The sequence below is a fragment of the Vulpes vulpes genome, chromosome 11, assembly GCF_048418805.1.
Source record: "Vulpes vulpes isolate BD-2025 chromosome 11, VulVul3, whole genome shotgun sequence".
In the NCBI taxonomy this organism is placed as follows: Eukaryota; Metazoa; Chordata; class Mammalia; order Carnivora; family Canidae; genus Vulpes; species Vulpes vulpes.
This window is the reverse complement of record NC_132790.1, coordinates 67,490,382-67,506,508: the sequence shown is the minus strand read 5'-3', so window position 1 is coordinate 67,506,508 and position 16,127 is coordinate 67,490,382. Positions and strand designations below refer to the sequence as shown.

Sequence of the window (16,127 nt, the reverse complement as noted above, 5' to 3'; positions counted from 1 at the left end):
CTGAGCCATGAGCTCAGCCCAGGCATCACTATCAATCTCCAGAAGTTCTGGCCACAGGTACTCACCCCACTGGTTCTCAACTCAAAGTCATTATTCTCCTACCCAGACTGGCTCTTCCTCTTATATCCCCAGTATTGATTCATGATACCACAGTCTTTCCAATTTTCCAATCCAGAAGACAGAATCATCCAAGATATTTCCTTTTTCTTTCCCAATCCACCACTGCCAATAAAGAATGTTCAGTGCCCCCCATTTTCCTAGGCAACTGCTGACATTAATTCTCTTACAGGTCATGCATTTGTAACCCCACTGCTCTTCCCATTCTGGTGATCCTTGATTGTGTTCAAGACATAAGTGCCTCTGTCACTTGTCTCTCTTATCTTCTCATGCCCACATTGCTCCACAGTTCCTTCCCCCTGGGCCAATTTCCCATAGCTCCAATTCCTCCCAAACTTTTGTGCTCTGACATTCAGAACATATGTTCTTTAGCAAATAGTGTTCTTCACCTCCTTGAACTTTGTACACCAAACACCACTCCTTGCTCTAAGTGGATCTCATTGTGTGGCTATAATCCCCACTCCACTCAACCCCACACATTGCTATTAGAGTAATCTTCCCCTCAAATAAATCTGATCATGCTTAAAATCTTTCTGTAAGTCCCCATAATGCACATGAATAAAAACCACACTCTTATTTGGCACAAAAAAGCTCATTGTGACCTAGCTAAAAGCATCTTGTTGCTTCTTCTATAAAATATAGAAATTGCTAGGGTTATTGTGCACATCAAGTGAGTTGACACACAAAAATGCTTAAAGCAAGGCCTGGTATATAGAGAAAGCCAGATTAAAAATTAGCTATACATTTAACTTATCACTAACTGCCTAACCTAGTTTTCTGGTACTTTCTCTCCTGCACTCTGATACAGCTATGCCCAACCATGCAGTTCCTCTAACACATGTTAGAGGTGTCTCCATGTGGGAGCATATTCTGTTTCCACTTTTTCTCTCCTTTTGCCCAAGTAACTCCCTCTTCCTTCAAGAAACTTGGCATGACTCCTAGCTCTGACTGGGAGCTTCTGCTCCATGTTCCCAGAGTGTCCAGTGTATACATCAACCACACCACCTAAAGTGCTATGGTGAAACCTTTGACCTGCATGCCCATCCCCTCTCTTATGCTATATACTCTATATCATTCATCTTTGGTGTTCTAACACCAGTGCAGAGGCTGTTGTCCTAGAAATGAGCTCAGGCAAGCAGGCTGTAAGTATAGTTTGTAAAAGAGGATAAAATTGACTTTAAAGAAAGGCTCAAGGGGATTTACTATGGTAAGTGGGTTCCATTACTTAGTATTTCTATCATCTGTTTTACCTCTTCAGAAAATCGTGACTTACTTAACTAAATATCAAATGATGTAGGTTGCAACTCTATTAAAAACAACTTAATAACTAACTGGATACAATAATTCTTTAGAACAATATGTAGTTCATGCAAAAATGAATACATTTTAGATTCTGTTTAGAGTTAATAGTAACAGGTGGTCATGAAGTAAGTCAGTAGCTATCCTAAATTTTTTTGCCTTAAAATAGAGTTTAACAATCTAATAATTTATTCAATAATCTGAAATTACCAAAAATAGAGCCACCTCAGAGTTTCTTGTTTCTTTCCTTCAAGAGACAGGATGTAAAAAAAAAAAAATTTATTTTTTTAATAAATAAAAATATTAAAGATGTGATCATAAGATTGATATAATTCTATTCTATGCCCAGATCTACAAGTGATGCAAGACCAAAGATGAATCAATATCCCTCTTTGCTCTAGTGTCTTTATAAAAACCTAAATAGAAAATAAATGTAAAGTAACTCATGGCATTCAGTTAATAATGTAAATAGCATGACATAATAAAAATAATGATAATCACTTTCATCGAATATATATTGTCTTTTTCCTTGTTAGCAATCCTACCTTTTGGAAAGCAAGTCATATTCATGTAAAATCATCAGCAGATTTTCTACAATGTTGAGTTCACTTATCTTCTCCCTACATTCTGGACTACAAATTGAAAATTATTAGTAACTACTAAAAACATACTTCACCATAGCCATTCATTTAATACCCTAGCTCTCATCTTATTGTGGAAAGAGAAACAAAAAGGAATATAATGGGATCCCTGGGTGGCTCAGCGGTTGAGTACCTGCCTTCGGCCCAGGGTGTGATCCTGGAGTCCCGGGACTGAGTCCCACATCAGGCTCCCTGCATGGAGCCTGCTTCTCCCTCTGCTTGTGTCTCTGCCTCTCTCTCTCTCTCTCTCTCTCTCTCTCTCTCTCTCTCTCTCTCTGTCTCTCATGAATAAATAAATAAAATCTTTTAAAAAAAAAAAGCAATATAACTCCATGGAGCTGGGCTACATCAAATTCCAATGTTCAACAAATGCTATGTCATCAATTTAAATTTGGTTAATAAAAGTACGATGATACCATGATTCTCTTTCTCCAAAAAGAATCATAGGCTGTTCATATAAAAGTAATGATCAGCAATATTAACAAGACAAGATATAAAAATGACCTATATGGGCCTACAAAATATAATTGAATATTATTATCCATTCATAAAAAAGAAGGAAATCCTGCCATTTGTGACAACATGGAAGAAGCTGGAAGGAATTGTACTAAGTGAAATAAGCCAGACAGAGAAAGGTAAACACTGTATGATATCAATTATATGTGGAATCTAAAACAAAAAACAAAAGAACTGATTGCATAGAAAAAGACATTAGCATGGTGAGTGGTTGCCAGGGGCTGGACAGAGGGGAAATACAGGTTAAAGGTATAATCTTTCAGTTACAAGAAGAATGAGTACTGAGGATCTAATGTACAGCATGGAGACTACAGTTAGTAGTATGGTATTTTATTTTTTAAAAGATTTTATTTATTATTTGACAGAGAGAGCATAAGCAGGGAGAGCTGCAGGCAGAGAAATAGGCTCTCTGCTGAATGGGAAACCTGATGCAGGATTCAATCTCAGGACCCCAAGATCATGACCTGAGCAGAAGGCAGTTGCCTAACCAAGTGAGCGACCCAGGAACCCAATAGTATGGTATTTTACACTTAAAAGCTGATGAGAACACTTCTTAAGTGTTCTTATTGCATATACACACAAAAGAGTTAAGTGTGTGATGTGATGAGTGAATAAATTCTCTTGAGCCCGCTAATCACTCCACACATAATGTACATCAAATCATCATGTTGTACACTTTAAACATATGCAATTATATGTGTCAATTATTCTGTATCAAGTTAAAAAATAAAAACAAAAAAAAAGCATTGATTCACTTATTGGCATAAAAATATATTTAAAGCATTTATTTAAAATAATCATGACATCTATAAAAGGAACATGTTATCCAAAATTATTTAAAGAGTAAAAATGTTCCAAAATGTTTTATATGTTAGAATAAATATACAAGAGAGAATTTTTTTTATGGTCAGGGAGATTTCGTTGTCAAAGATATATTGTGGTTATTTTGGAAGTACAAGTATCTGAGGGTTGGATGAAAGACGAGGTAAGTATTTCTGGTCAGGAAAAAAGAAACTGTCATTTTCCCCTCCAACTTATGTTTTAAAATGATACTTTTTCATCCAGGATCCTCTTCAATATAGTAATGCTACTTCATGCTTATTTTTCACAAATTATAACTAAGTAGGCAAGTAACTAGAGAAACTGATCTATTTTTTCATCTTTCCCACCTAAACTGCAATGGCAGTGGAACTGGAAAGATATTAAAATACACTTACCTTTCAGCTAAACTAGCCAGAGCCAGAAGGGCACCCAACAAAACATTAGTATCTCGGGCACCAAGTAAATTTACTAATGTCTGAAAAATGAAGTAAGAGAAAGTTTCATTGTGTTAGTACTACAAGCTTCTTGAGTGGTATAATGTTTCTTTCAAAGAACATTGAGGCTTAACCTCAAGAGGAGTTTTATTAAACATTCATCACACCCAGCTCTTTGAAGAGGTAGGGCTCCTTCCTGCTTTGAAACTCAAGATTAGTTCCTTGTGCCTTTCCTCACCCAGAGCAGGAAGCAAAAGGGACCAAGATACATGGCCAAGGTGTGCTCAGGGTGTCCCTTCTGTCTCTTCTGACCTCTCCCCAAAAAGAAGTAAGGAGACTAATGATAGAAAGCACAATACTGGGAGCAACCAGTCATTGACAACTCATTCTGAACCAGACACTGCAGTAGGTCCTTTCCAAGACGTGGTACCTTTTTCCCCTAAACTAAGCAAGATATGTCAACATTACTAAGCACTTCATTTGCCTTTCAGATTTCTAATTGATGTTGAAAGAGCATGAATCAATGCTTCCAGGCATCATGCTAAGCAACATGACTTAGCCGGACTTCTGTGCCTTATCAGTTGTCTTCTCTGAATTCCCATTAATGCAAATTCACTCCTCTTCTCTCTAGACTTTTAGAATTCAGAGTTCCCCAAAGTGCACACCCTGACATATTTCAGGCCAGAGCTGCAAGCCGTGCAACAACTGCTTGCCTGATTTTTGGTATCTGTTAGGTCAATTTTTTCTCCTTAATGTTTTCATTCATTTTTTTATGAAGCTAACATTACCTTTATTTCTCTGATCCCCTCCCTTTATTCTTCTCTCACTTTTTTCTCTGATCTTCTAACACAATGTTCCCCAAACTTCAGTCCCTGACATATCATTCCCAGAATTTTTGCCACAACTACTTAACTCCTTAATGCTACTCAAAAATATTCGTCGGGATCTAACTGATAATATTGGTAAAATATATGTAGTTATTGAAATGGAAAGCATTGATTTGTATATAACCTATCTCCTATACATGAGCAGCATGTATGAACACATTTTTAGGCAACCTGCTCTAATAAATGCTTTAAAGTGGCCTTTGCGGCTATGAGAACTCAACAGATTATTGAGAGTTGACTATAGGCAGCTACCATCTACTTATATGCTATAGATATAAATTTAGTCGTTTGAATAAACCTGCATCTATTCATCCTGAAATATATATCTGATCCATATGCTTGTAATACTATACTACCTGATTATAATGTTGAACCATATGAGATTTCCCTATAGACATGATAATTTCATATGGTTCAAACATATTCAACCCCATGTGCCATAGGGAATATATTTATATGTATCCACACATTTTATTTGCTCATTTATAAACACACACTTAGGGACAGTTTAAATATAGCTAGGGTTTCTCAAGCAACATTTAAATAAAGCAATGAACTTGGTTGTTATTAAGTGGCATAGGAAAAAGAAAAAAAAACAGAGTTTCAGAAAACCTGTTTGCTATTTCTATATTTACACCTTAGGCCAATAAAGAATATTAAAGGATTAGCAGAGATTTACAATTCTAGGCTAGGTTAGCAGGTTTGTGAACTATAATTATAAGAAACCTGATCATGGGGCTCTGACCTGTGATCCACTATCATATGTGGATGTGAACCACTATCATATGAAGTTGAAGTGCTCACTCCCTCTGCAACCACTCACCTTATGGGCTCCGCTTGTGGTGACCCATTCTCTTTGGTCTTTGACAGCAGCAAGTTTTTGAAAAATATCTATAAAAGGAAGGAAATAACTCAGCAAGGGATTCAGCACTTAAAGGCAGCAGTATTTATAGAATCTCAGGTCTAAAGCACTGAGAGGCAAGCAGAGAAAGGACAAATGGGAAAGCAGAGAACACAAAAATAACAATGGAGGGAAGTGGAACAGGATTATGTTGTTTTGATTTTTTTTTACTCTGAGAATTATCTCTTAAGCTCAACTAATAATTTTTATATTTTACTATTATAATAATAAGATGTGGAGATAGCAAAAAGGCAAACAATTCCTTCCATTTAAAGTTGAATGAGTTTCTCAACATCATTACAAGTTCAACATGAAACCAACTCTTCAAAGATCCTCCCTATAAAGATTTCTTTTTTTTTTTTCCTATAAAGATTTCAAATATAAAGAGGAGAGGGAAAGCCCCTGAAGGTGAAAGGTGAGCAAGGTTCCTCAGATGAAGGGAACAGTTGTTCTCAAAGAAACTTCTTGGTGCCTAAGGATCTCCACGTACTCTCCTCTCCCTGTAACTGAGAATCAGTGTGTTGTCCTGGAAACAAATATGGGAAACCAGACAGTTCACACAAATATGGGAAACCAGACAGTTCACACAAAAATGGACCATCATCCCACTACAACAGGGGACCTACACCTCATCAACCCTGGAGAGGATGGAAGGTGGGGCTGGAAAGAACCTCCAGAGAGAGAAGATTGAGTGCCACACACCCAGACCAATGTTTTCACATTCTCTTCATCACATCAGGATCTTTTTTCTTTCTTTTTTATGTTCAGAATGTTTTAAATTTTATGAGGTAGGTATTATTATTAGCCCAACTTTATAGATGAAAAGTGGTTAACCTCTGACATCTTAATAGAAATCAGAGGAGGCAAAAACCATTTTTACTACAATCTGCCATTATGGAAGTCTCTCTTGCATTAAAATAAGCTTGCATTCAGTGAAAATCTTCAACATGAAATTGGGCTTTTCAAGTTAAGAGTTGTGATCTAATGTTTTCCTTCTGGGTATATTTTGCCACTGAATATAGCAATTAGCATGGACTCTTCTTGATCCCATAACTGTGGATGTGTACACTCACAAGCATTCACAGTATCCTTTCTCCTGTTGAAAACACCATCCTGCTCATTCAAGCAAGTGGGAAAAGTTGCCATGTCCCCATGACAACACTTACATGTCATGTTGACTAGCTTGTCCACACTATGCTGCTCTTCCCCGTAGCTGAGGTACTCATTGGCCACAATCTCCATGTACTGCAGGAGGAACCAAACCAACAAGAGTCAGAAGGAAAGAGAGTAAAAGCAGGTAAGGAACAAAATGTGTATTTCTACAAATGAGCTGTAGGTGGCACAACAGATACATCAAATAATACTCAGGGCTTCTGGGCCAGGTTCACTCAAGGGCGAAAAGGTAGCTTGAGTTTCTGGATTCTTTGCCTTCTCTTACATGCCCTGAAGTTAAGGGAGGGACCATGGAAAGATTGTATAAACTCTCGAAAGTCTCAGAATGACTTGTAACTAATTACGTTGTCTCAAAATTCAAAAAAAAACACATGAGAGACACCTAAGTCTAGGAAATGAACAAGGAGTAGTGGAAGGGGAGGTGGGCGGGGAGTTGGGGTGACTGGGTGATGGGCACTGAGGGGGGCACTTGATGGGATGAGCGCTGAGTGTTATGCTATATGCTGGCAAATTGAACTCCAATAAAAAATTTTTTTTTAAATACAAAAAACCAGCATACACACCAACAGCAATAATCAGAATAAAATGGGTATGGGGCAGTCTGATAATCCCTCAATTATTATAAATAATTTATAATAAGAAATAGGCTGAGAAATATATACATAAATTTCTAATATTACAAGGAAAGTTAAGGTGGACAAGAGGACCTTTATGATACAATTTTATGAAAGACTACTTCATTAAATGAGGTAAACTCCAGCCAATTTAAAAAAAATATCTTAGGGATCCCTGGGTGGCGCAGCGGTTTGGCGCCTGCCTTTGGCCCGGGGCACGATCCTGGAGACCCGGGATCGAATCCCACGTCGGGCTCCCGGTGCATGGAGCCTGCTTCTCCCTCTGCCTGTGTCTCTGCCTCTCTCTCTCTCTGTGACTATCATAAATAAATTTAAAAAATTAAAAAAAAAATCTTAAAAACAAAAATGAGACATGTTTCAGCAATTTCCTAAGAATGAAAATATAATAAAATAAAATTGATTTAGCATTAACCTGCCATTAAACTCAATCTTCCATTAATAATACAGAATAAGCTTGTAGGGCCACAGGTTTATCATGAAAATCATCCTTTTTCTACATGGCAGAGGTTTTAGGAGAATGGACTGTTTCAACCTACTGCCATGCCTAGAAATTTTGCCTTATCATACTAATAAACTCAAACATTTGACTGGCTCAACTGTTTATCTTCCCTTAGTAGTTACAAAAGCGGAAAAATAAATCAAGTTAAGATGACTCCTCACATTCTTGTATATTTGGAAATATTTTAGCGAGCATGAAAATTCTTTTTTTGTGAAAAAAATTATGAATATCTTCATCACCAATTTTTTCTCCCATCATTTGGTATGTGCAATGCTGCGCCTGCCAGCCAACACCTATTTCTTTTCATTACTAACTAAAGACATGTGACCTTTTATAGAACTTTCTTGTTTCAGCAGGCTGGGTAAAATTAGCTGGAACAAAATGTCATGGGTCCCTTCCTGCTCTGAGTATTCTGCCTCACACACACTTATCCACCCTGCCTGCTTCTCCCCTTGGCAGGCAGCCGAAAGTAAGAAAGCCATCTGCTGTCACACACCTTTGTAATCCTTGCCCCGAGCCATGGCACTAAATGGAAAGGCAAGACCAGCCACTGCAAAGGAAACTTACCTGAGCTAGGTTTTCAATTCCACCCAAGCTATGGAGTATTTCCTAATAAAACGAAAACAACAAAACATACACAAAAGATGAGGGTGGAGGGTGAAGTAAGTTCTTTATTAAATCATGAGATCTATAATTATTTTTTGAAGATCCACATTCTAACATAAATATGCAATTCTTTAATATTTGTTATTCATACCACATTTAAAATAAACTGTTGATAAATATTAAAGTTGGGTTGAAATTAAAAGAATGAAAATATGCTCAGACCTGCAGCCTGACTACTCATTCTTTCTACTTCCCCTCATGTCATCATAAAATGCTAAAGCTGGAAAGAGCTGTTAGATATTATTCCCTCACAATGCAGATTAGAAAAATAAGACCCAAAAAGGTAAGCCACTTTGCCTAAGTGACAGGCCTGGGGAGGAAGGGAATCCACTATCACCAACTCCACCTTCCTGTAGACCTCTGCCTAGTGTAGTCCACGGACAGAAGCATCAACCTCACTGAAGAGCTAGTGAGAAATGAAGAATCTCCTCCACAACCTGAACCTCCCGAATTGCATTCTGAATTTCCCCAAGATTCCCAGGTAATTCACAGGCAGTAAAAGTTGACTAGGATTGTACTAGGTCTCCTCCTTAAAATGAAGAGGCTAATGGTCTTATTAAACCCATACTTTTTACAAAGATTGTAAGAATAATCATCACAAAATGTCTCCTGATACAGGTTTTCAAAACCGACTCCCAATAAGAAGGCATTTCATGAGACTTCTGAAACTACTCTGTCTGAAAGTGATAATTAGGGAAGACAAGGGGTAGAAGGTTGTAGCAGTGAGAGGGACCAACTTGGAACTCTATTAATAGCAAATGCTCTCAGATTATCCACATTGACATTTGTCTTAAGGCAAATGTGTTTCAAGTGACCCTAACCTGTTTAATTAAAGGTGCACTCTTCTTAACACGCATACACGGAAGTCATTTGAAAAATAAATATTTAGCCATCATTCTAATTCTGGGAAATTCATGGCAATGAGTACTCCAGTGTAAGGGAGAACAATCTAGTTCCACTTTGAAGTCAACTGAGTGTGCAGGTTGAAAAAAGGGTTCAGATTCTTAAGGCTTCTTGTTCAAGGTTTCCTTACTGTATGTGCAGTGAATTTGGAAACACTAAACATACACATGTTTAAATTAAGTATGAAGCAATACTTACAACTCAATTAAAAATAGTTCTGTGATTACCCACTAATTTGAATTTTCATCATTGCTACTCACTCTAGAAGAGCTATAATTAAAGAATAGAATTTTGTATACATTATTCCTAGTTACAGCAGAATATTTTATACATAAAAAATAACATTTTAAAACAATGTAAAAATATTAAAAAATTAAAAATATAACTATTAATGTTTATTCAACAATTTTTTTCATTCTTATTATGAATGAGGCTCCGAAGAGGACACAACTATGCAGATGACCGAGGCCTACTTCACTGAGCTTTAGGCAAGTGTAAGGTAGATATATAAACAATAGGCATTTAAGATAGAATTGGTAAGTGTTATCAAAAAGTTATGCATGAAGTGCTATGGATGTGCCAGGAGGGACATGTTATATCTCACTGAGAGGACTACAGAAAACATCATAAGGATGGTGGCCTCTGAAAAGGTTTAGAAGGAAAGATAGATTTGCTGAGAAGAAATAGGTTAAAACCAGGGAGATTCCAAGCAAAGAGAACAACAGGTCCAGAGGTATGCAGAAGTTGTGCAGAAGAACATCAAGGTGTCCCATAACTCTAAGAAGCACTTCTGTAACTCCATGAAGACCATTACTGGAAATAATGTCAGAAAAGCAGTGATACCAAACTATAGGAAAACTTAGCTGTGAACCTGAATCTGACTTTTATTCTGTGGACCATGAGATCTGATAAAAACATTGTGTGAACAAGGGATGATTAGAATCAGCCATGAGGACCTCCCTCTGGTTTTTCAATGAACTAGAGGGGGAAAGAGAGCCACCCAGAAGCCCAGTTGGTTGGCAGTGGCAGTGGGCAGGAGAATGTGGAAAGGCAGGGATGGTCTATGAAGTAGTGTGATCAACCAAATATGAAGGCAGGCTGGAAGAAAAGGAACAAAGAAGAAGACATCACCATATTTGAGCCTGGGGACTGAGGGGCAGCAAGATACTATAACAGACCCAAGGGAAAAGAGAGGAAGAGTCTGGGTTAGAGAAGACTCGACTTGGAACATATTGAGCTGCTGATAGGATATTCACTTTAAAAAAGTACAAGAGGCCATGAAAGATGAAATGAGGGTAAAACATTGAAATCTGGGGGCTGCTGACTTAAAGATTTAAATTTGAAGCTTGGGAATGAGAGGACACCAATGGAGAGAATAATGTTGAAATGATTGGTATGGGGCACCTGGGTGACTCAGTCAGTTAAACATCTGGCTTCAGCTCAGGTCATGATGTCAGGGTCCAGGGATCCAGCCCAGGGTCGGGCTGCCCACTCAGCAGAGAATCTGCTTGTCCCTCCACCCCTTCACCCATTCATGCTCACTCTCGCTTGCTCTGTCAAATAAATAAATAAATAAAATCTCTTTAAAAAAAGAAAAGATAAATAAATGATTGGTCATGGTCATTTTTAAATTTTTATGTTGATTACATAGCTATTCAATAATCACTATTAACAATTCAAGACTAAGTCATTTTTCCCAAACTGTGTTCTGGGAATAACCCTTTTATTCTGTACAGAAGGTGGTATTACACATTCTATTTTAAAAACAATAATAATTTCATGACCAAATTCAAATTACCTTGGGAAATGATACGTTAAACAGAGTTTGAGAAATGCTTTTATCATAGGACCCCTCTGAGCCTTTAACATGCTACTGAGTGCCGTAAACCTCCAATGGGAGGACTAAGGTGCAGCTTTTCCCAAACATCTTCAACTGAAGCACATTTCTTTTCACAAAATGCATATTAACTTCTGTAGAACTCCATTTAAGAAGCACTGTTTGAAGTACAGACAGGGGAGAGAGGCTTATACTCAATTTACCCTTCGTTTACAAAATAAACAGGTCACCCTCCAACCGCCTTATTTCTATGTAGACTGGAGTAAGGCCAGAAGATTGCTCACAACTCCTAGTCTTCCTTATGTTTCCTTTGGTTGTACCAATGTGACTGCTTTCACTTGAGAGCGTCAACTGGAAAAAAACCAAGACCACAAAGTACGCACATACCTGGGCTTACCAGTTCTGGGTCTAATCTGAAAAGCAAATATGACTGCACACTTGATTTACAGCAACACTTCCTGGGTGCCCTGTCAGATCTCAGCCTTTTCTCCATGGTCACAAGGCCAGGGGTCACAAGACTGGGTTCTGGACTTCTGAGCCCAATGACCTGGAGAAAGTCCCCCAAGTCAATCTGTCCTTCAGTTCACCATTCTCTGACTAGTTTCTGAGATTTGCCTTTAAAAAAGAAATAATAATATACTACAGATAATGAGCATGTTCTCAAAAAAACAGAGCATAATGCAGCACCCACATGGCTGTTGCTGGTGCACCACTATTTTTGCCACGGCTGAAAATGTCAGTGCCATTAGATGCTCTCATCCTAAACCTAACCAGAAACCAAATCAATGCCAGAAACACTGTGATGAGCCCTTAAGTAGGGAATCACAACTGCTATTTCTTCACTCTTCTGTTCAAAACTCAACAGTGGTTTCGTGCTGCTCATTCCTGGGTCATGATTTTAAGGCCCCTCTATCCACTGGCATCTTATCTTTCCAGATTGAAGAGTAATACTCTTCTAAAAACAAACTTGGTTATTGCTCTACTTGTAGGGGGTGAGTCAAAAGGAAATACAAGAAAGGTTTCCAAGTTTCCTACCTCGGGGTCTGGAGGCAAGCTGGTGCTACTAAAAGGGCTGGGAGTTGATTCTGAAGGTTCAAGGTGAGAAGAAGAAGCAAAGAGCTCCATTTTAAAGTTATTGCGTGGAATGCACTCCCACAATGCTTCTCAAACTCTTTGGTCTCTGTACTCCTTTATGCTCTTAAAAATTACTGAGAACCTCAGAGTTCTGTTTATGTAGGTTATATCTATTTACCAAATCAGAAGTTAAAAGTGAGAAATTTTTAGGGATGCCTGGGTGCCTTAGCAGTTGAGCATCTGCCTTTCACTCATGGCATGATCCCGGGGTCCTGGATCACGTCCCGCATCGGGCTCCCTGCATGGAGCCTGCTTCTTATTCCACCTATGTCTCTGTCTTTCTCTGTGTGTCTCTCATGAATGAATAAATCTTAAAAAAAGAAAAAAGTGAGAAATTTTAAAAACAGGAGTACACAAGCCACTATTTCATCAGCCATCAGAGCCATGACATCATTACACATCCTATAGCCTCTGTACACATGTAAGACAGTGTGTGTGAAAAGACAAGCAACATCATGGCGTTATTTTTAAGATACTTTTGGCCCGGTACAACGCCTGAAAGGGTTTCAGAGACCTGTAAGCAGTCCCCAGATCGCACTTCGAGAACCACAATACTATTGTGTCATCCACATGGCCAACCAAAATACCCCTGGAAATTTGGCATTTACATAAAGAAAAAAGTTTGAGACCAGAGATAGGTACCTGTGGGCAAAAAACAACAATGCCAACCATGAGAGTTAAAGCCAAGAGCGTGGAAGATAGGGGAGAAGATGATCAAAGAAAAGAACTTTGGGAAGGCTAACATTTAGGAAGGCAGGTTTAAGAAAAAGAGCAAGTAGGAACACCTGGGTGGCTCAGTGGTTGAGCATCTGCCTTTGGCTCAGGGCATGATCCTGGGATCCAGGATTGAGTCCTTCATCTGGCTCCCTGCAGGGAACCTGCTTCTCCCTCTGCCTATATCTCTGCATCTCTCTTTCTTTCTCTCTCTCTCTCTCTCAAATAAATAAAATCTTAAAAACAAAAAGAAAGAAAAAGAGCAAGTAAATAATAAAGTAAACAATACAGAAAAAAACACAAAATGCTGAAGAAAAAGTAGAACCTCTTGGGAAGGGTGAAGGCAGACAGAAAATGTGGCAAAGCCTGTGTGCTACTACAGGAGATGAGGAACACAGGTTCTGGGATAAGGTCAGGCAGCGTGACAGTCTTTGTATTGTGGTTTCTAACATAATCATTGGTTGGGAACTTCTAAGATTTTCACTTTATCCTCGATAAGTAATATGCTATGGCTTCACAGTAGTAATGAGTCCAGATTTATCATTGTCCTGCTTGGGACTCCTACTATACTTGAAATCTCAGAACATAGGTCTTTCTTTAATTATGACAAACTCAGGACACCTGAGTGACTCAATGGCCGAGTGTCTGCCTTTAAGCTCAGAGCATGAGCCCAGGGTCTTGGGATCGAGTCCCACATTGGGCTCCCCGCAGAAGCCTGCTTCTCCCTCTGCCTATGTGTCTGCCTCTCTCTGTATGTCTCTCATGAATAAATAAAATCTTAAAAAAGATTATGACAAACTCTAGGCACTTATACCTTCAAAATGGCTTCTCTTTCATTCCATCCAGTTTTTTCTCACCTGGATCTCCATTAACATATACTGAAGTCCCTGGCAGGCAAGATCCAATCTATGAGCCACCAGTTTGCAACTTCTGGATCAAGGAATGCTGACTGAAGCATAGCTCCTAGAGGGAACCTTATCACAGAATTCAGTGCACAAGTTATGTAGCCCATTAATCCTGAAAGAAAGGAAGTTACATTCAAGAGAAATAGCCTGACCTTTCAAGAAATGTAGCAATGAAGGTAAGGTGAAGATTTGAAGGGATATCTGGGTCAAAGAAAGGACATTTTTATGACGATGGAAAATAGAAAGGGAGCCGCTAACACACTAAGAAAAAGGATAGATGGGTAAAGCCTTGGCAAGGAGGAGGGATATTTCTTCTGAAACAAGAAGAACATAAAGTTTCAAGATAATCCAAATATTTCAAGCAACAGAGAAGAGATAATAAGAGAGCTCCCACTGGGATGACTTTGGTATTCTCCATAAAACAGACAATGCTGTGATTGGTGAGAATAACAGGGGTAGGAGGGGGTTGGGGTATAAGAAGTGGACATGGTTTGGATCAGCCACCATGGATCCTGTAGCACTGACTCAACAAGAGACGAAAGGAACACCTAGCAAAGGTGAAGTCTTGCTGAGATTCACCGGCATAAATTATAGTAAATCCCAGCAAAGCTTTGTGACTTTGGCTAACGATTTTTGGCAGCTCAAGAAGTTAAACAACTGCCTGAGCACATGCTCTTCTTTGTGGAAAGAAAGCCAGGAGGAGAGATTCAGAGAGAATCCCCTTCTATGGAAAGGCTAGAAATCAGGGAAAGACTTCATTTAATACATGTTTAGTCACAAAGTCCCATAAACAAAGAGGTCACTGAACTCTTTTCTAGAGAGCAGAGCAATCAACCCTGTACCAATCCATCAAGAATTAGACTAAGAAAGGCAATACCTTCGATGGAGATCAGCAGAGTATGAAACAACTGTCATCAATTTTCTGAACAAACAGAACATCTCTGAGAACATCTATCTTGTTATTTTCTGTAAGTCAAAAAAATAGATCTCCTGCTAACAATCCACCTGCATGAGAGTCAAAGAGGGTACTATTAATAATTAAGTGGGACCAATGAATACATGCTGGAACTGATCCAGGCAAAATGGGACACATGGTCCACCCTTATTAGATATGACCAATACAGAATTGCAAATAGCAGCTCAGAAATGCATGGAACACAGTTCTGTAAAGCTGGTCATAGTGGGGAAAGGATACTGTCTTCCCTGAAAACTTCGAGCAATCAGGACAGAAAGCCATTTGGCTTTCTATATCCTGAGGCCCACAGTCAAAGGGTTACCTGGATGATAACAGCACAAAGCCTGCTCATGAGGAAGTGGTGATTCTTCTAAAGGAAAGATGTGGAACCACCATGAATCCTAGAAGTTTCAAATCAGAGCAGGCTCTATAGCTGACTAGTACCAAAATACTTTTTTTAAGTGCCAAGTTTGAAAAAGACCATTATTGGAGTCAGACACATTCTGACTCAAACAATTCATCAATAAAATAAAATAAAAAATAAAAGATCTTCCAAGTGGTCTGAGGTTCCTAGTAGCTTATCAGGACAGAGTATAAAAGGAGATGCTTTTTGGGGGAAAAAAAAATCTATGAAAATTACTGAAGTATGTGTATGAATAATAAGAACATCCTAGATATTTAACACCGGCAAGCAGAAACAATAATGACTAAATAAGCAAACCTGAGGCTTTGGAGTAGTGGTTCTCACACCATGGTCCCCTGACAAGCAGCATCAGCAATACCTGGGAACTTATTAGAAATGCAGGTTTTCAGGCCCTCCACAAACCTAGTGAATTAGAAACTGGTGATGGGCCCTAGCAATCATTAAGTCCTCCATGTGTTTCTAATGCACACAAAAGTTTGAGAACTGCTGCTTTATGGAGGCAGCTATCTACCAGCCATACTGGAAGAACTAATTTTCAAGGTCCAGGTGAATTGTTAGGTAAGTTTTCTTTAGAGCCTCACTTTGAAAACACTAAATCCTTGCTATGCAAAGTATGCGCCACAGACTAGGGGCATGGGTATCCTCTGGAAGCTTTTTAGAAATGC

General features: G+C 38.6%; 1 protein-coding gene across 18 annotated transcripts in view; it reads right to left on the bottom strand.

Moving 5' to 3' along the window:
- Positions 1-16,127, bottom strand: part of NEK10 (NIMA related kinase 10) — a 227,458-nt gene that overhangs the window by 172,688 nt on the left and 38,643 nt on the right. For all 18 annotated transcript variants that reach the window (XM_026006386.2, XM_072726668.1, XM_026006380.2 and 15 more), the window contains 5 exons: positions 8,492-8,533; positions 6,784-6,862; positions 5,540-5,607; positions 3,791-3,870; positions 1,962-2,048 (listed from right to left, as the gene is read on the bottom strand). In XM_026006386.2, the coding sequence (XP_025862171.1) occupies positions 1,962-2,048; positions 3,791-3,870; positions 5,540-5,607; positions 6,784-6,862; positions 8,492-8,533 (356 nt within the window). The remainder of the gene's footprint in view (positions 1-1,961; positions 2,049-3,790; positions 3,871-5,539; positions 5,608-6,783; positions 6,863-8,491; positions 8,534-16,127) is intronic.